The sequence below is a fragment of the Aulonocara sp. 'chitande type north' Nkhata Bay genome, linkage group LG23 (genome assembly GCF_057382095.1).
Source record: "Aulonocara sp. 'chitande type north' Nkhata Bay isolate Kocher_YH1m ecotype deep benthic linkage group LG23, A_spYH_male_GT1.1, whole genome shotgun sequence".
Taxonomy (NCBI): Eukaryota; Metazoa; Chordata; class Actinopteri; order Cichliformes; family Cichlidae; genus Aulonocara; species Aulonocara sp. 'chitande type north' Nkhata Bay.
The window spans coordinates 52,083,102-52,109,494 of NC_141365.1; the positions used below are offsets into that span (position 1 = coordinate 52,083,102).

At 42.1% G+C, this 26,393-nt stretch overlaps 1 protein-coding gene across 1 annotated transcript in view; it reads left to right on the forward strand.

The window, feature by feature from the left end:
* The window catches only part of nlgn4xa (neuroligin 4 X-linked a), a 107,464-nt gene extending 81,322 nt beyond the window's left edge, over window positions 1–26,142 (forward strand). The window contains exons 4-6 of the mRNA XM_086281688.1: window positions 6,502–6,687; window positions 10,356–11,145; window positions 23,179–26,142. Coding sequence (XP_086137814.1) covers window positions 6,502–6,687; window positions 10,356–11,145; window positions 23,179–24,073 — 1,871 coding nt within the window. The 3' untranslated portion in view covers window positions 24,074–26,142. The remainder of the gene's footprint in view (window positions 1–6,501; window positions 6,688–10,355; window positions 11,146–23,178) is intronic.
* Window positions 26,143–26,393: the final 251 nt, after the last annotated feature.

Genomic DNA, 26,393 nt, shown 5'->3' on the forward strand with positions numbered 1-26,393 from the left:
TTCACTGTGTGTGTGTGTGTGTGGGGGGGCATGGATGCAGTACTCAGTCACCTTGTAGCTTCTTGTCTCAACTGTCATGAAAACTGTGATGATGAAAAATGTCAGGAGGTGAAATTAAACAGGATTTCAGGTGCTTCTTAGCCGGGTGTTGGAAATATGATAGTGGCTGCATGTTAACCAGCTGTTCATGCAGCCGCTGTCTGCTGCGATAATGGTCACAGCACGACGCTCACATTTATTGTTGTTCTTTGTACTACCAAAGACAAAAGGTGACACCAGTGCAGATCATTTGCTTGTTTTATATAGATTATTAATTCATTTTTTTACGTATGCATCTATATACCAACCTCAGGTATGGTCCTCAACAGGTTTTAAGAAAGAGCGGTTCTTAGATTCACATTATCCTTGTTTGAGGTGATCTTTGGAAGGCACTCTCTTTTCAAATACAGTTTAAAATGCCCTCTATGGTCACGTGTAACCAAAAACTCTCCATTGCATTTCATAAAAGGCTTCATCAGGAAATATGGGTTGGAAAGAGTCGTCAGAGAGTTTTAATAGAAACAAGCTATTATTTTCTTTGGTCCTGGTGTTAGACAGCTGTGCTATATGTCATGATACATCAACTGGTGAAGTTTAAATGAGGTAAGATTTGCAATGTTGCTAATGGCTTTACATATTGACATGTTTGTTGCAACATATATTATGTCTGACGTATGTCTGAGATTGTGGCTGTTTATTCACATCCTGTTGGTAATTCTAGTTTGTTTTTTAACTTAAATGTAACTTATACATTTAAGTTTCAATGAGATAAAGAAATACTTGTCATTTCCAGTATGAGTGTAAGTGAATGTTATTAAATTAAACACAGTGACTCATACGCTCTGTGGCCTGTGAACAGTTTGTGCCCAAAGCTTCAGCACTTGGCATTCTGCCGGGTCACCGTCTGTCCACAGAGCTGCAGTGCCAGTTTCACTTTCATATGTGTCACTCACTCTGTATGTCATCTGATGCTATTTTCTAGTAAAAATCCATTTTTTATCTCACCTCAGATTTTCTATGTGGATGAAGTAAGTTTGCATTAGCGTGCATTAGTGTAACTTGCTCCAAGACCTTGGTTTCGCTACACCAATATTGATAATGTCAATTAGCAACTTGGTTTCCAAAATGACTCATCACCAGAATAAATTATGGACTTATTTTACTAACAAAATACCAAAAATGTTCATGTCATGTTGTTCTGATCCTATTTCCCTTTGGCATCAAAATAAAACACATTTCAAAATCAGGAATTTATGTTAATTCTTTTTCCAAGCACTGCAGGCACTGGTCATAAAAAGTGTGACAGAGACTCAGGGTTCTTCCCTTTTGTCTTCTGCGAGACGAGCAGCTCAGAAGAGGATTTTGATTCATGTCATACTTCCACTGAATGCCCAGGGGATTCTCCTTTCCTGTTGGCTGATTATCATCAACTCAGAACAAGGGGATAAACCTCTCTCCACCAAAATAAGAACAAAATCAGATTGGCTCAGAGCAGGTTAGTTAGGTACAGTTTAAGTGATTTGATAAGATAAGATAAGATAAGATAACCTTTATTAGTCCCACACGTGGGAAATTTGTTTTGTCACAGCAGGAAGTGGACAGTGCAAAAGTTATGAGGCAAAAATTAGAATACAATAAGAATAAATACAGTACACAACTGTACAGAATAAAATAAAATACTATATACAGTAGAATAAAATAAAATAAATATACAATAAGATAAAAATAGAATACAAATACAAATACTATATACAACTGAGTAAAAATACAACGATGACAGAAAGGATTATTGCACTTAGTGTTATTGCATATGTATGGATGTGTGTGCTTGATCAGTTAAAGTCTTTATTATGGAGTCTGACAGCAGTGGGGAGGAAAGACCTGCGAAATCTCTCCGTCCCACACCGTGGGTGCCGCAGTCTCCCACTGAAGGAGCTGCTCAGTGCTGTCACAGTCTGCTGCATGGGGTGGGAGATGTTGTCCATCAGGGATGACAGCTTAGCCGCCGTTCTCCTGTCACTCACCACCTCCACTGGGTCCAGAGGGCATCCTAGAACAGAGCTGGCCCTTCGGATCACCCTGTTCAGTCTCTTCCTGTCCCCAGCAGAGATGCTGCCGCCCCAGCAGACCACGCCATAAAAGATAGCAGAAGCCACAACAGAGTCATAGAAGGTCTTCAGGAGTGGGCCCTCCACTCCAAACGACCTGAGTCTCCGCAGCAGGTACAGCCTGCTCTGCCCTTTCCTGTAGAGGGCGTCTGAGTTATGAGTCCAGTCCAGTCTATTGTTCAGATGAACACCAAGGTACCTGTAGCTGTCCACAGCCTCAATGTCCATACCTTGGATGTTCAGTGGTTGCAGTGGAGAATGTTTGTGCCTGCGGAAGTCTACCACCAGCTCCTTGGTTTTACTGGCGTTGATCTGGAGGTAGTTCAGCTGGCACCAGTCCACAAAGTCTTGGGTCAGACCTCTGTACTCCTTGTCGTCCCCATCAGTGATGAGGCCGACTATTGCAGAGTCATCAGAGAACTTCTGCAGGAAGCACTGGGTGGAATTGTGGGAGAAGTCTGCAGTGTAGGTGGTGAAGAGGAACGGAGCCAGAACCGTTCCCTGTGGGGCCCCCGTACTGCAGACGACCCTGTCCGACACACAGCCCTGAGTCCTCACATACTGTGGTCGGTCGGTGAGGTAGTCCAGGATCCAGGTAGTGAGGTGATGGTCCACTCCAGAGTTCACCAGCTTGTCCTTTAGAACCGAGGGAAGAATGGTGTTGAAGGCACTGGAGAAATCAAAGAACATGATTCTCACAGTGCTTCCAGCAGTCTCCAGGTGAGCGAGGGAACGATGTAGGAGGTGAATGACGGCATCATCCGCTCCAATGCCAGGCTGGTAGGCAAACTGAAGTGGGTCCAGTGATGAGCTTATTAGGCGCCGAAGCTGAGCCAGGACCAACCGCTCCAGGGTCTTCATCAGGTGGGATGTCAGAGCCACCGGCCTGTAGCTGTTGAGGTCCTTTTTGGTTTAGGATTCCTACTACTTCATTTGCTTTGCTCCTGCTAAATTGCTTGAATAAAATTCTAAATTGTGGACATTCACTTTTAACCTTTTATGGAGCAGTAAAGGTAAAAGTCTGAGGATTATTCTTTATTTGTGCAAATAGCTCTTACAGGTTTCCCCTGGTGGCTGTAGTTCAGGTGGTAGAGCCTACCAGTCGATCCTTGTCTGCTCCAGTCTGTATGCCAAATATCTTTGGCCAAGATACTAACCCCACGTTGTCTGAATGTCTGTGGGATGGAAGCACTTACGTAGAGCATAGAATAAAGTTAGGGTTGTGTAAAGCACTATGGGTGCTCAGAAGAGCACTGTACAAAAACCCGTCCATTACCTAGTGGCACTAAATGAATCTTTCCTTGGCGCCTGCTGTCCAGGCTACTAAAATCATTCCAGAAATGACAAGTGCCACAATCAGTAGGGGAACTACCTTTAACAGGTGAGACTGATGAATTGTAGGACTACTAATGAGGACTGGGTGAGACTCAGATACAAGGAAAATGTGTTAATGAACCACATTTTTCAGCTTTTGATATTTTTCTTTAAAAAACAAACAAACTTTGAGTCCCTTTTGTCTATTTGAAATTAGCGTCATCATTAAAATGAAACACCAGCTTGTTTAACTCTACGTTATGCAGTGCTACACGTAACGTGCTAATTTACCCCAAAAAGTTTTGTCTAAACGATGTTTCAAATTGACATGTAGATTTATTTTTTTCTTTAAGCCTGTGCTTCTAAAATGTTGTCAATGCTGCATCTCTAGGCTGTAGGCTTAGTTATGCATGCAGTCTATTTTGAGGACATAGTGCTTTGAAATGAAGCACTGACTAATCTTCACACATCCTGAAGACTGCCTGATAGGCGTGCCTCTCTCTTTGGCTTCTTTGTGGTGAGATATGTGAGGGGAGAGAGAAACGGGGAAAAGAACAGGAATGAAAGACTGAAGGGAGAAGGGAAAAAGGAAGGGGAGCAGTGCCAGGACCCGTGGTCATCCTACAGGGTGTACGAGGCTGCCAGAGGCCTTGTAATCTCCCCTTACCCTGCCCTCCATCCCATCTCTCTCATCCTTTCCACTTCACCATGACAAACAGGATCGGCTCTCTATGAAAAAGCCAAAGGCTACCTCTTGTCTTTCTTTCCCCTTTCTTACCCAGCCGCCCTCATCCCATTTGTCATTTACCCTGCCTCACTCTTGGTTAACTCACAGGGACTGGCTGTTGCTGCCCGGCTGTTGCTGCCCGGCTTGGCTGCCGAGCTCCCAGGCCTGGCAAGAACGCTCCACCAGTTCCCCCAGTGTCAGCATTTAGAAACCCTCTTAATGGGTTTAGGCACATTTGCTAATTTGTCAACAAGTTTTGGATGTGGAAGCTTCTGCCAAGCTGCTCGGTCTGGCACTTGACTGAAATGGATGTCTGCTGGCCAACTGTTTGTGTAGGCATGGGCAAAATCAAATTCAAAGCACTTTCAGTACTTGACAGTGAGTGGCTTGTAAACGATAACAATTATTTTTTTATCATTCTGCATATTAATAGAGATGAATTCAGATATTATTCAGATAATACTTTAATGCTAGAATGATAATGAATTGAATAAAATTGAAATTTGGAGTAAGAAATGGCACATTTCCATGCCAAGGCATGTTTGTGGTTCTTCAAATCAATTTGGTCATCACATAAAGTCATTCCATGACATCTATTGTGCTGTATCACTGGCCATTTGATTGATTTATACCTGTTTACGAGGTACAATGACATGGCAGTGGGAAAAAAGGTGATTTAAGGCAGCGGTCCCCAACCCTTTTTTATCATGGACCAGTTTCACGTTGGACAAACTGTCTGTGTGTGTGTTTGGGTGATGTAATGCAAATATAATGATCCTTGAAATTTTCTTTTAAATGCAGCTTTCTTTTTGTTGGCGCTCTCCGATTCTTCTGGTGTCACATCTTTGGCTTTCTCTCCATTTTCAAAGACGCTCTCCAGTGATTTTTTTGTCTTTGTGTCATTTTTGCAAGGACTTAATGATGCATTGAACGAAGAAAAAAAACCTCTGCACTCTGTGATGTTTGCGTTATGTAAGTTTCCAGGTGGAGGCCGACCATTAGTGGAAGATGGAATGAGGCCGGCTACAAATTGGGACCTGACTGGGCCGGCAGCCTCTCCTACTTCCTGTTTGTAGCGAGCCGTGCGTTCGGCCCTGTGTTCTGTGTGACTGAGTTTCCTGAGATGAGAAGAGCTAGGCTGCAGTGGAAATAGTTTAGAAAGACCTCTATCTGGACATGGTAGCTGTAGGGGTGGGAAGCCGCTTCTTTTTAGAACCTTTTTCTCGTGTTTCGGTTAGGGAGACAGGTAAGAGGCTTGTATTTTCTTTTAGGGTTTTCTCACTGTAGGGAAGTTAGTTCTGTTTCATTTCTAGTGTGTTTTGTTTGTTGTTTTGTCCATGCCCACCCTGATGCTCGCTACCTGTTGAATTAATAAAACAAATAGTGGCTGTGTGTTTTACTTCTTTGCTTTCTTTTTCTTGTTTTCCTTGTGTTGCACTCCGGCTCCCCCTAGGCCGGTGCAACAGGGATATTTTCTTGACACACTTTAGAACCAGCAGGGTTGTCAAAACACAACAACCTACCTCAGTATCGTTGTTGACCATGTCCATCCACTTATCACCAGTGCCCCCATCTTCTAATCACTGTTTCCAGCTGGAGATTTGTTATTGTGTCTTTGTCGCATAGCTCAAATCACCTCACTGTTATGTGACGGCTGTGTGCAGATCAGGCCTAACGAAACAGGGGAAGCAAAACCAGATACATAACATCAGACCTGGACCTTCAAAATAAAACAGGAAACACAGACTGAAAATAATAACACAGAGCTGGAATTTAGCACAAGCTCCCTTTGAAACTTTAATATATAAGATTCCTATTTTTAAAAAAGTCACCAGCAGGAGGTAGCTTTTACCAGACAGTTTCGTGCACATACACTCTGTGCATAACAGTTTAGAGGCACATTTAAAGGAAATTTGTGGGCTTTTGGTTGGTTCTTTTGCTTTGTGCTTGTAGAAACGAGGATGATAGGTAGTATTTCAAGTTTAATAGGTAGTAGGTACTTCTTCAAGTATATTCTACAGCATTGTACACACTAGTACCTCTAGATGGTTTCAGAAGAAGCTAAGTGCAGCTTTGAAATAATTATACAGAGAAGCACAATCTTCTGTTTTCATAATATACTCAAGGTCACATTGATTCAGATGAGAAATATAACACTATTTCACCAGTTTAACTTGCCTCCAGATTAAAAAAAGTGTACTAGGCATTTCAGAGATTAAAAAATTACTTGTAATTTGAATACTCCCATTAAATCAGTGCCTTTTGGAAGTAAAGAATAGATCTCTTTTCTCTTGTGTGTTTTCACCAATACAGGGTTTCTAAGCACAGGAGACCAGGCAGCCAAGGGCAACTATGGACTGCTGGATCAAATTCAGGCTCTCAGGTGGATCAAAGAAAACATCCAGGCCTTCAAAGGAGACCCAAAGCGAGTGACCATTTTTGGCTCTGGTGCAGGAGCATCGTGTGTCAGCCTGCTAACCCTCTCACATTACTCAGAAGGTACATGTTCTTTTTCACGGATCAAGGCACAACCACAGTAATATATGGTCAAAAGCAGGGGTCTTGTCATCAGTTTATAATTCCTGCTGTTATTTTGATATAGTGTGGATTTCACATCAAAAACAAACCCACAGTGAATCGTGAAGCGTGGAAGTTTTTTTTTAAAGCAGACCTGAAATGATAACACATTTCATAGTAGAGGAAACAATGTAGCAAAAAGACATCTGTTTTCTCTTGTTTAGTTAAAATTAAAATTAACTCCTACAGTATTAAATAGATTCATGCAGTTATTTAGACCTATCCTTCACTTACCCTTGATATTAAGGATGCAAACAAGTAGCTCCTGCATCTGTTTCCTCTTGCTTTGCATTTACATACATCTGTGGCAAGGGGCATGTGCAATAGTTAACAATGGCAACACTATTTTGAGGTATTTATTTGTCCTTGAGTGGATATATGTATACCTAGGTAATCAGATTTTTCTCAAACATAGACTGGATTCGTTCATATTCAGTTCTAGCAAATCAAACACTTAATTGACTTAATTGTGCACAGCAACTAGAGGTCGATGGGCAATTTTTGTAAACAAAGAAACAAAACCACAGAAAAGAGAACATAACCTCAATATAAACCTAAGCTCTGCTCAGCTGGAGGAAGCGCTTCAGTTTGTATATCCATCGCCCCGCCTGTTCACCGTGTGTACTTTGTAGCTTTTTCAAACAAAAAATATTCCTGTATGAAAATGGAGTGTTTGCTCTTTGTCTCTTAGATTATTTCTAATACAGAGAACACTTCATACGTATGACAAACATGCACGTTCCTTGGGTTGTTTATCATATTTGATACTGAAATGCAGTCTGTAGTCATTTACACTGGAGCATGAGGTATGAATGAGAAAAAGACTGTATTTACATCTTTGTTTACAGACAATAATATGGAAAATTTTAATTAAAAAACACAAAAGATAATTCTTCTAGTAAAAACAAACAAACAAGCAAAAAACAGGATTTGGAAGATTTGGAAAATGTTCTCGCAGTTCCCCTTCAGCTGTCCTCTCTTTGTGATATGAAAACTTTGTGAAAAACAAAACTCTGCACAAAAATTTTATCTTGCTGGTAAAAGTCTCTTGGTCGCTTTACCAAATATGCGAGGGAAGATTTTTATTTCCTTATGTCATGGCTATTTTGGCGTTTCATTTTCCTTATCTTGTACTTGAAGAAACATGAATGGCTTGATAGACACATATAAAATCCCTTGTGTTCAATTGCTGCAGCAGTCATGGTGCCCATACACCCTTGTAGGCAACCTTCATTTCATCAGACTTCACAAAGGAAGGTATTGTCACTTGTTGCCTCAGTTGGATCTCTGTTGTAAAGCTGCCATAAAGATTTATGTAGCTTCAACATTTGCATTAGCAGCACACCAGAAGCTGATAACACTCTCACTCTTTCAGTGTGTTTAGTTTTAGAGTGAACATCTAACTAACAGTGACAGTGGTGAAAGCTTGTACACGACTAACCAGGCTTTATGGGAAACATCTGCTCTGTCCGAATAACATACTTTTAACTGAGCCCGGCTGAGTCACCACTGTGTTTGCATGAATATAAATAGAACCCATGGCTTCAGTGTTCCTACCGCACTGTGGCCCACTTACTGACTGGCAGCTCGAGAAGTCATGCTAACAATGTTCCAGAATGTGGAACCAGCCTGAAGTATAGTAACAGCAAATATCTTCTATATGCCAGTTTATCATTCATTCATTCGTTAGAGACAGAAAGACGTAAATTAAATATTATGAATTATTCTATTATTTGCTATGAAATGTGTGCTGGAAATAATGGAGACATGGCTTCTTAGAATTCTGTTATACTGGTCTGCATGCCCAGTGTTATTTGAGAAGTCTTACCCACAGCACATCATCATGTACTAATGTGTAGTCATGACCTCTTTGGCAACACATTTTATCACACTTTGTACCCACTTAGTACATGTTGTTATTTTTATTTTTTACATGTAGGGTAGATGGATAGAAATGTTTTCTGTAAGTGTTGAAGTGTTGGAGGACTGGCTAACCGAAAAGAAACTAATACATGAGCAGATCTGGCAGCACAAATGAATCAGCTACTAATGGAGGAGATGCCTCCATAATGGCTAACTGAAGGCCGGACAGTCCTGATCCTCAAGGATCCCCAGACTGGTCCCATCCAACTACCAGCCATTACCCTGCCTCAGCTTAACATGGATGCTCCTGAAAGGCATCATAGCGGCTAAGATGAACAGGCTCAATACATCAGCAGGCCCCAGAAAGGAACTGGCAGAAACACCAGAGGGGCAAAACACCAACTCCGTGTAGATAGAGCAGTCTCTCGAGTCTGTAAGACCAGACTAACCGACCTGTGCACCGCCTGTATTGACTATAAGAAAAGCTGCAACACTGCATCAGACATGGATCCAGAAATGCCTAAAACAGTACAAATGCAACAAGATCCAAATCGCATATGTCAGGAATTTTATGGGTATATAGCAAACGCCATTAAGTGTGGGATTTCCCAAGTATTAACCTGTCCACGGCTGTTCTGCATAGGCCTGAACACTCTCAGCCAGATCGTTAATAAGACTGGCTACAGATATTACATACTACTGGCATGCTACAAGCTGTATGCCAGGAGTGAACAAGACATCAGTTCACTGATCCACACGACTCGGAACTCCAGCAAAGACATTGGAACGTCATTCGGACAAAGAGGGAAGGTAGTCAGAACTGAGGGGATTGCACTACCAGAAGGCAACATTGGAGATATTGAAAACAGCTACAAGTACCTTGGAATCCCACAGGCAAATGGGAATGATGAAGAGCCCACTAGGAAAGCCGTAAACACTTAATTCCTTCAGAGAGTAAACAAGTCCTGAGGAGTGAGCTGAATGGGAATAACAAGATCTGGGCAATCAATGCTTACACCCTGCTGGGATCATAAGTCCTGCACCCTGAGACCGTAAGCTGAGCGGAAGGTGGCCAAGGACTAGTGAGTGTCAGGATAAAACAACAAAGACCCATGAGTACATCAGGAAGATGACCAAAACTCGTCATTTGCTTAGTGAATACCTCAAGCAGCAAAACCCAAGAAAGAAGAGGAGCCGTAGAGGGTTAATTACTATAGTCTTACAATAGAATAATGTACATCAAATTGCTTGAGAATTAGTTCTCCCAGATCATAACTGTGCTTGTCTTGCTTGGTATAGTGTTAACAAACAAATGGCAAAACATTTGCTTTATCAAGGTGAAAGGTTGCCTAAGAGAGTTGAGGCTTTGTTAAAGGTGGTCATACCAAATACTGACTTTCTAGCTTGTTTGAACTTGAAAACTCAGTTTTTGTTTCATATGTTGTATTTCCATGTTCAATAAACTGCTGCACCAGTTTTTAACAATGTGTGACAATGAATCTGAAAATAACTTTCACAGAATTTTTCAGCGATTCTGAATTCAATTAAATGGTAAAAGGGCATGTACTCAGTAATCACTGTAACCAGACAAACAGTTAAATAGATTGGAGTGCCATCAAAATCTGTTTTGAAAGAGAAAAGTACTGCCGATTTTGCAATACCAATTTAAACCATAAAGCATGAATACAGTGAAGTGTGTATATTACTAACACGAATTCCAATCTCAGATCTGTTCCAGAAAGCCATCATCCAGAGCGGCACTGCTCTGTCCAGCTGGGCAGTCAACTACCAGCCTGCCAAATATACAAGAGCCCTGGCTGAGAAGGTGGGCTGCAACATGCTGGACACCATCGACCTGGTGGAGTGTCTGCAGAAGAAGAACTACAAGGAACTAATTGAGCAGTACATCACACCCGCTAAGTACCACATTGCCTTCGGGCCAGTGATCGATGGTGATGTGATCCCCGATGACCCCCAGATTCTCATGGAGCAAGGGGAGTTCCTGAACTATGACATTATGCTGGGGGTCAATCAGGGTGAGGGGTTCAAATTTGTTGATGGCATTGTGGACAGTGAGGATGGCGTGTCTGCCAATGATTTTGACTTTGCTGTTTCTGACTTTGTTGACCATCTGTATGGCTACCCTGAGGGCAAAGACACTCTCCGTGAAACCATCAAATTCATGTACACTGACTGGGCTGACAAGGAGAACCCAGAAACTCGCCGCAAAACCCTGGTGGCTCTGTTTACTGACCATCAGTGGGTGGCACCAGCTGTGGCCACAGCTGACCTCCATGCTCAGTATGGTTCACCCACATATTTCTATGCTTTCTATCACCACTGTCAGAGTGACATGAAGCCCAGCTGGGCTGACTCAGCTCATGGAGATGAAGTCCCATACGTATTTGGAATCCCCATGATCGGCCCAACGGATCTCTTCAACTGCAATTTCTCCAAGAATGACGTGATGTTAAGTGCTGTTGTCATGACCTACTGGACGAACTTTGCTAAAACAGGGTAAGTGCTTCTTTTCCTTCACTGCTCTTTCTATTTAATGCCTCTATAGAATCAGTAGTATCAAACTCTTCTGAATACGTGTAAAATAACACAAGACAAACAGACAAATAATTAAAGAAGCCAAAAACATCAGATTCAGTAAAAGGATTAGATGTTATAGTCCCTGATATTGCATTGCTTTTCACTCGCTGGGCCCACGTCCTCATTTTAGGTTTGACAGCGTTTTAGCAGGTAAAGGTGATGTTTTGACATGAATTGAGCTGCTGTTTTGGGAAGGCCTCGAAGGGGACTGGCGACGTCTCCCTGGCAGATCCCCGTGCACTAAATAGAAGTGAAGAAGTTAAAAAATGGAGACCAAGGAGGGAGGGAGGGTGGGGCACGTAAACGAGAATGATCAGCTTGCAGAACTGGGGGAACCTCTGTAGATGACAGCCGGAAGCGTGTTTGGAGGCGTGGTCCCACTCCTGAAATTCCGAAACATAATCTCCAATAAATGGAAAGAATCTTGAGGGATGGCTGTTACGAGTAAAGGCAGCCCAGAAACTTTACCAGCAGCACACATCGTTGTGTGCCTCAACTTTCGGTCTTTTACCCAAGCTAATCTGCCATTCTTTTGGGATCAGATTTATTTGAAATGTACTTTCTTTAAAGCACTATATGGAAGAAACCAAATTCATATTCCCATTTCGCTACCCTCTTATTCTCATAACTGGTTTAATTGTACTGTGAGTGAAGTGGCAAAAAGCATCGTAAAGTGTTTTTTGTTTCTCAAGAAACCAGCTCCACGTGTTTTCATGACTGTAGTGGATTCAAATAGTCATTTAATTACTTCTGTAGTTTTTTTTTTTTTTTATTTTCAGTTAAAATTTTCACTGTAGCCATGAATCACCATCAGATCCTGTGACTGTGAAGACATAACGTGTGATTCAAATCATTTTATTACTTGCAAACACCTCCGTGAGCCCTAATGGGCAATGGATGACTCCTCCTATAAGGACAGAAATGTTTGATCATAGGGTAAAGGTGATCACTTAAAATAAGACTGTCATGATTTAATTGAAAGAAATATAGGTGGATCCAATCTAGTGCAGCAAAATGACCTCCAACCCCTAATGAGATGCATTTATTGTATGTTTGTGACACAATAAAGGACAGTATGGTGGCATGCATACAGGTCAGGTAACCTATAATACATACTGTGTATAAATACTTAATATTCTAAGGATAGACAGAACATAAACTCTTGCTAACCTAGAGTTTGAATGATTAACATGTGAGTCAAAAAGATCAAGTGGAGGTTAATAAAACAAGTCAAATCCGCCCAGCTGCTGCAGCAGTGCTGGGTTTGATGAAAGGATTTTCTTGCTGTTTATATTTGGATCACGCTTTTGCTTCACACACACCTTGAGATTAGGTATCAGCGTGTTTGCAGCCCACTCATACTGAAAATTCACTTTAAGGCGAATAAATAAAGTCATGATCAGCTTCATAATCTGCAGTGTTCATTCTGGCAGACTTGCAGACATTTTGGAAGACTCTTTTCTCTTGCTGCTTTTTTAATGGGCACAGAATAAAGCACTGTCATGAATCATGGCAGAGTGACGTTTCTTTTTTTTTACTTTTCCTCATATCACTACAGAGAATTGGACAAGTTGAGCATGATACCATATGTGCATGTTAACTAGGGCTGGGTATCGTCACTGATTTCTAGAATCGATTCGAGCCACGATTCTATTAAATTCGATTCGATTTGAATCTGGGAAATTTTGACAGTCAGAAATATTATAATTCAGATCAGTAAATTTACATATTTTTGTATCTATAAAAAGGAAGCTGACACACGCAAGGCTTTATCAAAGCAGAGGCCTTTGTGTCAAAGTAGCTGAAGATAAAACACAGAAAAACATGAAGGTGATTTTCCTGGTCTGGATTTTATAAAAATATTCTGCAGTACATCAAAAACGAAAGAAAACCATTAATTACCTTATGAACGTTACCTCTGACGTTACAGCGGTTTTATTAGAGACATGGCGGAGCGTTTTGCATTTTGTATAATTTTAAAAAGTTTAAATTTGTTCAGTATTGAACGGCAGAAATTAGGTTTTCTTTTCAGAAGTATGTAAACAGAAAAAAAAACCAGCGGCCGACAGCCTGTAAACAACGGAAGACTTGTGCGTAACAAGCAAGCGAATAATGAAGAAAGGGAAACTGTTCTTGAAGTACAGAGAGAGAGAGAGGGAGCTGTGCATCGTGGTCGAAGCAAAACAGTGAAAGTCAGAGTGAATTCATGACGATGTTTATGTGAAGGGTTGGATCTTCTTTTGCTGCTGGTTCGGTCAATATTCTTTGGAGAGAGATCAAACTAACAGCTTTAGAATCGGTGCAAAAACAGGCGTAAACACAAAGCGCGGACCCGCCAACACATCAGGATCAGCGAGCTGTCGGCTTTCAGCCTATCACAAGTCGCCACTCTGTTGTAGGGCTAACACAGAGTGACACACAACATCCACACTCACATGCACAGCCATTGGCAATTTAGAAAAACCAGTTAACATAATCCCATTAACTGCATGACTTTGGATTGTGAGATGAAGCAAAGTACCTGAAGAGCACTCACGCAGACACTGGAAGAACATTGAATTCACTCCAGTTCAATTTTATTTATGTAGCATCAAATCACAACAATGTGCTTGATATAATAGGATAAAGACCCTACAGTTATAGAGTTTGGTTTTTTTGCCTGTCCCGTTTGGATCTTTAGCCATCAGAATTGTTGTCTGAAGGCCAAGAAAGATACCAAGGGACAAACATGACTGGGGGATAGGACAGGGAGAAAGAATGAAAGAAAGAGAGGGAGAGAAAGAAAAACAGAGGGGAGAAGAGACGGTGAGAAGGGGGGGGAAGAAAGAAAGAAAAACAAACAAAACACCTGGATCACCTGTATGGAGAAAAAAAACCAGAAGAGAAAACAAACAAAAGAGCAACATAATAAAAAAACAGCACCATCACAATAAACTAGCTAACAGTAGATATCAGTAGATACTAAATATTACATGTTATTGTGCAGCACGCAAGATCGACAGCGCACAATGTGCTTTGAGGCAGCAGCCAAGAAAGCTGTAGTCCGCGTCTGTGAACACCCGTGTGTACACCTGTGTGCATACCTGTGTGCACACCTGTGTGGATCAGCATGCTTGCATTCCAAAGGTTTCTCCATGTAACGATCTGCTAGGGAGTGTGGGGGAGCCACAGCCCCGTCCACCAGGGTATGAAGCAGGTATGGAGGAGATCCAGGCCCCAGACATCCAGAGGCCCCAGAATACGAGGACCCAAGGAGGACCACCAGGGGGGGAACCGTGTCACCCTCCTGGGAAGAGCTGAGGAGAGCCCCAAACGAGAGGTCACCAAGCAGCCACGGAGCAGAGGCCAGAGGGGGTTGCAGTGACGCGTCCGCGGGCTCTGCCGGCAACCAGCTGTACTAGAGAGGACCGGGCCCAGAGGCCTGAGGGCACCCACCCTCCAGAAGGGGCCCAGCTGGGCCACAGGCGCCACGCCCCGCCAATCGGCCACCAGGAGTGAGCCGGTACATACATGAGCGCCCAGCCCCAGACACCAAGAACCACCGACACACCAACGTCTGAGGGCATCAGCCACCGGCAGGGAGTGTGGTGAGGGGAGATAGGTCTCCATACCTCAGAGAGGTGGAGTCTAAGACCCAAGCTGACATATAGACACAGACGAACAGGCGCACGTGGACACAAACATGCATTCCCACCCCATATGCACAACCAAATACTCAGCACTCACCCGACGTGTAGACAGACACAAATAGACACTGCACAGACAGTCGCACTCCCCAAACATACTCTATATCCCAGGTCCAGGTACCCCCGCCCCCAGAAGGGAAAACCGTACCCAGACCCAGGACATGTAACCCTTCTCTCTGGGGTGGAGGAAAGCAGACCGCCTCCTTATCTGCAGTAGCAGGGAGGCTCCGCATCCCAGACCCCAATCCGACGGCCAGCACCTCCTCCCTGCCCCCCAGCCCTGACGGCTAACACAACCGGGGTGAGTGAAGACCCCAAACCTCCCTACGCCCGCTCATATGTAGTGTTGCTGTGTGCTTTTCTAAAGTGCATTTAAAACTCAGGAGAACATGGTACTAGCTTCCTCTCAGAGAGCAGCACGGCTCCTCCAGAAAAACCCTCAGTGTCTAAATGCATTTAAAGTTGAGGGTAGGGCACCAGCGCCAGAGGTGGGTTTGAATACACAGAACATCCTCTGGATGCTGTATGACGTGCCCACCCCCAAGCCCCTATATGTATGTGTTATGTGAGAGTGTGAGTAATGTGGATGTCTAGGTTGCAGAATAAAATTGAGGCACAGGCGGCCAGAAGGGGACAGAGGGGGAGTGCCTCCCCTGCACCCTGGTGACACACCTGCACCCCAAGCCCTGCGTGTGTGGGTGGGTGTGGAGGAGTGGGAATAGGGAGGCAGCTGAGGATGGGGAGGGAAGAGAGGGAGGGGCAAGCGGCCCCTCCCTGGGGCCAGCTCCCCCGCTGACCCCAGTAGGCACCCCCACACTCCGGAACCCACCAGGGCAAGGGGGCCCAGGCCCATCCGGACCGGGGCCCGCAGCAGCAGCACCGCCCAGCCCCACAGAGTCCGGGACAGCCCACCCGACTCCACCGCAGAGAAAACTGCACCAACCCCATCATCCAATCCTCTTCCAGACTACACAAGACAATAGACACCCAGGTGGAGTTGGACTGGTTCGTATATAGTGCTTTTCTACTCTCTCGGAGTACTCAAAGCTAGACAACATGCCACATTCACACCCATTCTCACAAGCACTTTCTCTATACATAGTGCTTTCTAAGTACATTCACACTCTGGAATGGATGCATTGGAGATGCATCCATTCCAGAGGGATTAGTATCTTGCCAAAGGATACTTGACATGCAGACTGGAGGAGCCAAAGATTGAACCACCAACCTTCGGATCAGTAGATGACCTGCTCTACCTCCTGAGCTACAGCCACCTGTTACCTTGTAACAGGAAGAAACCTGCAGCAGAACCAGGTTCAGGGAGGGGCAGGGCCATCTGCTGCGAATGGCTAAGGGCGAGGTGTGGGAGCCAAGACAAAAGACACAAATGTGGACAAAGACACAATGTGGAAGAGAGCCAAAGATGAATAATAATGTTTAAATGCAGAGGTGTATAAACACATAGTAAGTGAAAGCATGCACACTCCAAAGCACCCCAGTGTGGAGATGGTAGATGGGAGACCTACTTGAAGTAAGAGTGCTAATCACTGCATCACTGTGCTATCCCAGGCTTTCATATTCAGATAGACACAGCCCACTGCTGACCATGGTATCTTACAAATAACTTGAGTCTTGAGTAAAAAGGAGGAAAAATAAACTGCTCTCCTGAGATGAAAGTAATTAAGTATAATCCCAAACAACATTTAAGATTAAGATAGAGCTAACCGCGATGACCTATGTAATGTGAACTTACCGTTGATCCTTTTTTCTTATTGCTAATAGTTTTTTCTAAAGATCACCATTTTAAAACTGACACTACAAAGCACGTTGTTTGAGATAACAGCTGAATAATAAGTGTACATGTGGGTTTAACTGCACGCTGAATGTTCAAAACACATCAGCATAATTCTTTAAAGAAGTGGCACATCATCAAAAACAGTTTATCTGCCTTTCATGGCTGCCACTTAAAGATGAAGCGTTTCAATATGACTGAAACATACTGATGTGATGTGTTGGATGATGCAGTGACAGCTGAGTTTCAGAATATCAGCTGTACAGTTCTGCCATTTGTCACATAGCAGGCATAAGTTTTAGAAGTTTTGAACTTTTGATTTGCCAGTGCACTGATACAGGTATGTGTAGGGAGAGTCTAAGGGGCTTGGAAAGAAAAGCGTCTGGCTTTCTTGAAAACATTTCATCTGAGAAGCTTCATCAGTTCTAAGAGCAATTGGTGGAGAGTCCCAGATTTTAAGCCCTATGGGAGTGTCCCCAAGAGGGTCATGGACCCCCATTGATCCTCTACCTAATCACAGAAGCCAAGGTGTGAAAACGGGTGTAGGTCACAATCAGCAAGTTTTGGGTGAGCTCATGTAGCAGATGTGAAATGGTCGACTGCGTTGTGACAACAGACACGGACTGGCTGGAAACAGGGTTTATTCCTATAAAACAGAGTGCAGCAGCAAAATCAGTGTCACACAGCGGCAGCAGGCTTCTCCTCACCCAGTGTGGAGTCCGTACAGCTCTGGCTAGGAAACCCCACACCCGCAATGTGGCCGCAGGTGGCGTTACACTGATTAATGTCCCACTTCAACAATGACACACGGGACCTCAGTTCCACAAAAAATAAAGTTCACACAATAAAAAAGTATAACCTATGTACAATACAGTTTTGAGAATGTTCACAATTCGTACATTATATCTCAGCTACACTCACTGTGAAACCTAATCTCACCCTATCATATGACTTACTGCGGTCAAATGGCCCAAGATGTATGTGGGCATTAATGCGTCTGGGAAGGATCTCAGAACCGCATCATAGATGGATAGTTGGTGTCGTAAGCCCCGCCCTCTGTTCAAAGATGGTGGTGGCACGATGACCTGGATGACTGAGAATCTTCACAGACATACATGTAGGGAAAGGAGAAAAGTGATTACAGGCCCATTACATGTGTGTTGCTGCTGACTGGACCGAGCACATTCCCTTGGAAACAGTGAATGTTTTTCAGGCAGACGAACAAAAGTTGAGTCTCTCTCTGTTCAGTCCTAGAGCGATGTTAATATTGAAGTCTCCACAACTGATTTAGAAAGTGGAAGAATCAGCAGTATGTCAGCCTTCACTGCGTTAAATGCTTCCTCACTTCCTCTCTTTGTCTTTTATGAGTTTTATGAGTGCCATATATTTCCCATTTTTCATGAAGTGATATCATAAAAGCTGCATTGCAACTGCAATCTTAAGTAATGTTTTAGACTGTGTTCACTTCATAATATCATCATTTGCTGATTTACCTCTCCCAAAGCAAAGTATTTGGCCTCTACCTCATTCCCCATCACTGTAACTCAGATTAAAACAGGATTGAAACATTCTAGACATTTTTTTAAATATTTTTTAATATACTACTTTATTCATAGATATTTTCAGCTGGGACAAAGTAACACTGAAAGTATCTGTTGCACCTCTGTAGTGACATTGCATTGCAGCTGTGAATTATATGCCTTAAAACACCTGCTTTATGGACAGGAACACAGATGTAGGATTCCAACTTACAGCAAGAGTCGCTGTTTCCAACAGATGGGATGCTTGATGGAAACCTGGAAGAGGAGTATATATTTTGCTGTTCAATAAGCACGGAGGACCTCAAACATTGACATTTCTTAAAGCTGATAGCAGTGGTAGGGGATGGCATATTGTTCCAGCATATGTTAGTGCTGAGATGACAGGCCTTAAGTGAAACGCCGCCACCTGCTAACGCCTAATGTATGAGTCCATATGTAAGCACCAGTTGGAGGGCAAGCCTCGCAGCGTTGCTGTGATCAACCTTTTTAATGAGAGGACAAATTTATGAAATGGCACAGGTGGTGCTGTGAACATATTACACTCATGTCTTTGAAAACTGGAAACTGTATAGAAATATTTTCTATGGCCTACATTACCTTTAGAATATAGAAAGCATTAATACTGTGAAGTGTTTAGGTATGAATGCCACTGATGCTGGTTTTTGTTGGTTCTGTTTGTTTTCTGTATGTCTCCATCTGAATTCCAGACTTTTTTTCCTTACTTGAAATGAAACGTGGGTTTACATAATCAGACAGCCATCCATGGGCATGCCCAAATGATATCTCTCCTTAACATTTTATAGGAGGTTTTTCAAATTTGGCACTCACTCGCTCAAAGGTAAGAGATCAAACTTCAATACAAATTCATGTCTTCCACACAAGGTAGAAAATCTGCTTGTAATTCAGCTCTGTTATTCAATAACAGAAGGTGGTGAACAAATGTTTGAATAGGTCTGGACAGATATGGATGTAAGTACGAAGCAGACTGCTTAGCAGATACATACAACTGCAGTCTTCATTTTTGTGAAAGTTCTTAAAGACGTGCAGAAAGCAATGGTGGCGTTGTGCTGGCTACATAGCAAGAAAGTTCTGGTTTTGAGCCTTTTTGTCAGCTGGGGTCTCATTTTGTGTGTGTTTTATTTCTAAATTATTTCTAAACTGGACACATCAAGTCATTTTTCTATTTTAAACTAAAGACTCTACAATAATACAGAGTAAGCATTTGGTGACAGCTGAAAAGAAAAACTCCCTAACAACAGGAAGAAACCTCTGTCAGAATTAGACTTGGGGAGGATTTAAAAGTAGAATGGGAGGCAGAGCCTTCAGTTTTCAGGCCCCTCTTCTGTGGAACCAGCTTCCAGTTTGGATTCAGGAGACAGACACTATCTCTACTTTCAAGATTTGGCTTCAAACTTTCCTTTTTGCTAAAGCATATAGTTAGGGCCTGCCGGCAGCATGGTGGTTAGCACTGTTGCCTCACAGCCAGACGGTCCTGAGTTTGATTCCACCACCTGGTCTGGTCCTTTTTGTGTGGCGTTTGCACATTCGCCCTGTGTTTCTGTGGGTTCTCTCCGGGTACTCCGGCTTCCTCCCACAGTCCAAAGACATGCAGACAGTGGGGTTAGGTTAATTGGTAACTTTAAATTCCCATAGGCGTTAATCTGAGTGTGAATGGTTGTTTGTCTCTGTGTTAGCCCTGCGACTGACTGATGACCTGTTCAGGGTGTAACCTGCCTCTTACCCTAAGGACAGCTGGGATAGGCTCCACCCCCACCGCAACCCTGAAAGGGATAAGTGGAAGAGAATGGATGAACACTTCCATCCAGTGCTCTAATGGGGTGATATGGTACTTTAAGGGCTTTAAGATAAGATGGGCCCGGATTATTCAAGAACATTCAAGCCAATATGGGCAAAATCTGCTCTCTCTTTCTAGTTGATCCAAAATGCTGCAGCATTTTAGCACTCCTGATAATAAATACAGTAGTCCAGCCCAGAAGAAATGCATAATGCTGTTTTCTATGCAGCACCTGAGAGAAGATGCTTCTGATTTTAGGGCTATTACACAAATGCAAGAAAGCAGTCCGACATATTTGTTCAAAATGTCCGTTAAAGTCCAAAGTAATGCCATCCAGAGTTTTATCTGAATTTGCTATGCCTTCTAATAATGCTGCCTAAGCAAAGCACGTATTACAAAACCCTGTAACACCACAATTAGACCTGTGTGGAGAGAACTCCTCATTTACATGAACAAATTGGAGTCGGTTAGATAGATTCAAACCAGTGCAGTGCCTTGATTACATACGGCATCTGCTAATCTCTGTAGCAAAATAAGGCTATTTGAGTAAGAGTTTTACCCAACCTGCAAAGCCTCCAAGGCCAGACATGCTTGCTCAGGGTAGTACAGCACAAGCTGTGGCTTTGACTTCTGTATACCAGACATGTGAAATATTAGTAAATACAATTTCCATCCCATAAATGTCTACACTAATGTATTTGTTTAGCTGTTTATTTATTTGGTATATAGCAATACATTACACTGGTATATTTATTTTTTTACTACTGTGTAAATACTATGGAAAGAACACAATCACATCGAGTAAAATGGTAAATGGTTCTTATACAGCTCTTTTCTATCAGAGCAATCAAAGCGCTTTACACAGCTTACCTCATTCACCCACTCATACAAACACTGTGCTCTTTATATGTAAGGGCTTTCTATCTAACATTCACACACATTCATACTCTGATGGATGCATTGGAGAGCAACATGGGGTTAGTATCCTGCCCAAGCATATTTGGTATCCAGACTGGAGGAATCAAAGCACCAACCTTCCAATTAGCAGATGACCTGCTCTGAGCTATAGCTTACAAAAAACAGGGTTTAATAAACATTTAAAGGATTACAAAATGAATACATCGTCTTAACCTTAAAGACCAGCAATTTAATAACAATATAACATTATAATTTAGTTTGATTCTCCAGTTCTCCAATATCTAGCCAGTTTTACTAAGCTCCTTATATATTCTGATATATATGAAGGCACACATACAAGTGTGTGTGTGTAGGTGTGTGGGTATTTTTGTGAATTTTTTGATAATATATGGAATAACATATCGGAAACTGTGATTGTAGAACTCTTGGGTCAGCTTTTTCTCCCTTAAGACTTTATTTCATTGGACACGGTCATGTTTCGAGCCTAGATAAGACACTTTAAGAATAATAAACAGACTCGGCAGTAGATTTAAGTCATCAGACATACCAGTGCTTTGTGGTGAAGAGAGAGCTGAGAGTAAAGCTCTCGATTTAACAGTTGATCTGCGTTTCTGGTTACGAGCTTTGGGTAGTGACTGTAAGAACGAGATCGCAGATACAGGCGGCGTAAATGAGCTTTCTCCAAAGGTTGGCTGGCCTCTCGGCCATCTGGGAGGGGCTCAGAGTAGAGTCACATTGAAAGGAGTCAGTTTAGGTGGTTTGAGCATCTGACACGGATGCCTCCTGGGTGAGGTGTTCCGGTCATGTCCCATCGGAAGGAGGCCCTGGGGCAGACACAAGAGATTATATCTCTCGGCTGTCCCACCAGAAAAGCTGGAGGAGGCTGCTAGGAAGAGGGGGGTCTGCTTCTCCTGTGACTCAGCTCTGGATATGTGGAATAACTGGACGGATGGAGTGTCAGGGGCAGCAGTTCTGTAGTAATAATAAAAATTACAATAAGTACTGTTGCCTCACAGCAAAAAGGCCCTGGATTTGAATCCACCATCTCTCACACACACACACACACACACACACACACACACACACACACACACAACGAGCTAATCATGAACATTTCCCCTTAAAATACAATCTTTAATTGCTGACAGTAGGAATTATACATATGCTCTTAGGCTAAACTTGGCCTTAATAGCATTAAAAATGTCTTTCATAACTATTAAGTGAATTTTGCATTTTTGTCAGTTTGAGAGGGCAGCAGTGCATAAAGAGCAATATGCAGTACTATACTCTGGCTATGTTTCAGTTCAGGCTTCACTTAAGCGTTGAAAGATTCACAGTAATAATAATAATAATAATAATAATACTTTTAAAAGAAACGGATTCTAAGGATTCGAGGCACTGAAAAGAGCTGGACTGCAAATCACCAAGCAGAACAGAACGTCAAGAGACCGGATATTTTCTAACACATTCATTCAGACAGCCAGAAACTGACTGTACACAACACATCTGTCTGTAATCACAAAATACGTCACAAACAGTGCTTCTTGTTGCATCTTAAAATGCAATGTGTGAACTGTTCCTCTTGAGTACTGAGATAGACAACAACCCACAATCCGCGTGTCAGCTCCAAGGTTGTTGTATAGCTTTCACTCCCCCACAATTCTTCAAAGTTAATGAAATCATTCTCACAAAGTCACTGGAGAGGTAGCTCTTTCTCAAGCTACCAAAAAGTGCACTGAGTAACACTGAATATTAAGAAAATGTAACCTGGAAACGTGTCATTGGTGTTTAAGGACACAGAAGACTTTGTCAGCTTGTGCATTCAAATTCAGAGTCACCTCCAAACACATTAGCTTTGGAAAGAAGGAGCAAACAGATGAAAACAGATGAAAGACTTTGGGGTTTGGGGCTGATGACTCATCTGGAAGTGTCACAAATTCGTGCTAACTGAATCTAATGGACTCTTACATTGTTGAATTGTATTATCACATCACTTTAAAACTATTTGAGGAAGAGCTAATTCAAAGTCAGAAAAACCTGCTTTGTTACTTTGTGTTCGCTGTGTTTTAAATGGTAATGAATGAGATATTTAGCTTTTTTCACAGCTGTATATTTCCTTTGTCAAAATGAATTAGAAATACAGTAATGGAGTAATAATTAGCTGTCCAGAAATCCTTGGCATGTTGATTGAAAAGGGTTTTATCTGCTTTTCTCTTTCAGGGATCCAAACCAGCCAGTTCCACAGGATACCAAATTCATCCACACAAAGCCTAACCGCTTCGAGGAGGTAGCGTGGACAAAGTACAACCCCAAGGACCAGCTCTACCTTCACATTGGCCTCAAACCTCGAGTCCGAGACCACTACCGAGCTACCAAGGTTGCGTTCTGGCTCGAACTGGTTCCACACCTTCACAACATTAATGAATTTTTTCAATATGTATCCACTACTACTAAGATACCTCCACAGGACACTACACCGTATCCTTATACCAAACGATTCCCGGGTAAAAACAACTGGCCCTCCACCACACGCCACCCGGGAGTTCCTTCTGCCAACACCAAGCAAACAACCAACCAGCGCAAGAGCGGGGACCTGACTGATGAGTCAACTGTGGTGATTGAGACCAAACGGGACTACTCCACTGAGCTCAGCGTCACGATCGCCGTGGGAGCATCGCTGCTATTTCTGAACATCCTCGCCTTTGCTGCACTCTACTACAAGAAAGACAAACGTCGCCATGAGTCCAACCAGCGCGTCCCCACCCCGCAGCGCAACTCTGCTCCAACCAATACTCCATCTACTGCCAATGACGTAGCCCATCTGCAGAGTGAGGAACTGATGTCTCTACAGATGAAGCAGCAACAGCTGGAACACGAGCACCACCATGAGTGTGACTCACTTCAGGCCCACGACACGCTGCGGCTCACCTGCCCACCAGACTACACACTGACTCTCCGCAGGTCACCTGATGATATACCACTGATGACTCCCAGCACCATCACCATGATCCCCAATTCCCTGGCTGGCATGCAGCCTCTGCACAATTTCAACACTTTTGGTGGCAGCCAGAACAGTACCAACTTGCCCCACGGCCACTCCACCACGCGGGTATAGCTCAGCTGGGACGGGACTGTGCCAGGTTCCCTCTGGATTAACAACTACCCACACGAGGAGAATATAAGTTATTCAGCAGATGTTATTTTGCTACCAAGCCTTCTTGAAAAGCATATACAATATAAAGTGATCATAAACTCACAAAACTATTCAAAATGAATGTTATTACAGTAATAACTGTTTGGAGCAAATTGTCACGAAGGTTTTCGAGGAGTGTTACCAAGACAAAGGGCAACCAGTGGATGACTGTTATATAATCTCATGAGACAAAAACAGCAGTTTCTATGTTGACAGACAAAGACGACAGTTGGTGAAAAGCAACAATGGAACACCATCTTTTCCTCCATGCACCTGACTTGGGCACATGAAATGTATTTATGAAAACTTTGTATAAAAAGAACACGAAAAAAGGTATATAGACATGAGTGGAAATACAAAAAGTTTTAAAGAAGAAAAACAATATTAAAATTGCTCCTGAAACTATTGTTTTCATTTTTATTTTGCTTGTGCTTTATGTTGAGGTTTGTGTAAATATACCTGAACATCGGTCATTCTTTCTTCCTGTTACGACTTGTGTTTCATTCATTTTCGCACAATGACCAAATTGCGATCACAATCCCACACTCGGAGAGTTGCACACTGCGGGTTCGCAGGTCACCACATACAGTACTGTCTCGTGCATTGCTTCGTGTCCACGTTTTAGATACTGCATGTAGAACGAGCTTTACTTTGCATTTCAGACATCTACTGTCTGACAGTATGGACTGACTCACTCCCATCACCTGCTGTCACCCTGTTATGCTTCCAGCAGTTTTCTGTCTCAGCACTGCCTGTGCTTACAATGTGACCAGCAATGTATTATTTAGAAATAAAAAGGCAGTGATTTTTTTGTATTAATATTAGTTGGATATGTTTGTAAAGAAATATATGTTAGATATTTTAAATTGTCATATGCTAGCAATATGTAAAGTATTGTGCCAGGATTGTGATATTTTGGGTTACAAAAAAGTGAATGAGTGTAAATATTAATGATGCTAATTATTATGAAATTACAACACGAGTAGTCATAACTCTCTTTCCATTTTGCATCCTATTATGAAAAAAGAGGCAGATGATTTTAAGCTACATTTGTAAATTCTATTAAATATATATTCATTTGGTCTATAAACCAGTCGAGATAACGAGGGTTTTAATATAGAGTTGAAAAGTCCTTATTTAGTAGTTAGTCTTGTATTTATTTGCAGTTTTGCCTTCGGTAATACTACGCATATTTCTGGACACTTGTATAAAGTTTTTCTGCAACATTTTTAATAAAATATCACAGTATTTTCTAAATAAAAAAATGGGCGAGAGATAGAAAAGAAACATGGTTCAAGGTCTGATCGGATTATTTGTCTGGTGTGTGTTTAATTGGAGAGTATTGCCACTGGACAAAAGAGCACACGTCAAAGCGTTTTCACTCCTACAAAGTCACATTCACCTTTGCACACATATTTCTACAGCAATTTATATTTTATAGAAATAAACTCACACACAAGAGTTGCTGGATTAGAAGTTTATCTGGGTTTATTGTGCCACAGCCACCCTGATAATAAAAAAACAGCTTCACAGCAAGAACTCAAACTTTATCTGAAACAAGGATGTTGCAAAGGTAAGTCTTTCATGTTGTTTTAAGTGTAATTCTTTAAAATGTTCATCTTGTTACACGCTCACGTTCTTCATCTTTGTTTTATTTAGTAAAAAACACTTTGATTTATTAAAACGTTCAGAAATTACTCTGTCAGCTTAACTAGTCATTTTTTTATCACAGTAAAAACAGTGATTAAAAACAAGTATTTTGTTGTGATTCCACTGTCATAGGCAAGGCAAGTTTATTGTGTAGCACATGTATAGCACAATTCAACAACAAGGTGATTCAAAGTGCTTTACAGAGACATTAGAAACAAGAACAAATAAAAAGCATGATTTAAAATTGATTAAAACAAGCAAAGAAACAAACAAACAAAACAGTATATAAAATCAAAACAGATAAAATCAAAACAGATAAAATCAGTAGTTAAAATGTAAGTCATACAACAAAAGTCTGAAAAAAATACTTAAGTAGAGAAAAAAATGAGCTAACACATGTAAAAAAAAACCTTCTACAACTTATAGGGTCAAAATAATAATAACACAAATTTCACAATGAAAAAACAAAGAAGACACAAACACACACACGAATAGAGTTCCAGTATATTTGAAGCTTGCTTTTTTTGTTTTGTTTCATTGACATAATTATTGAGGCTTTAAGTATCAAATGAAATGTGTGTTCTTCAAGGGG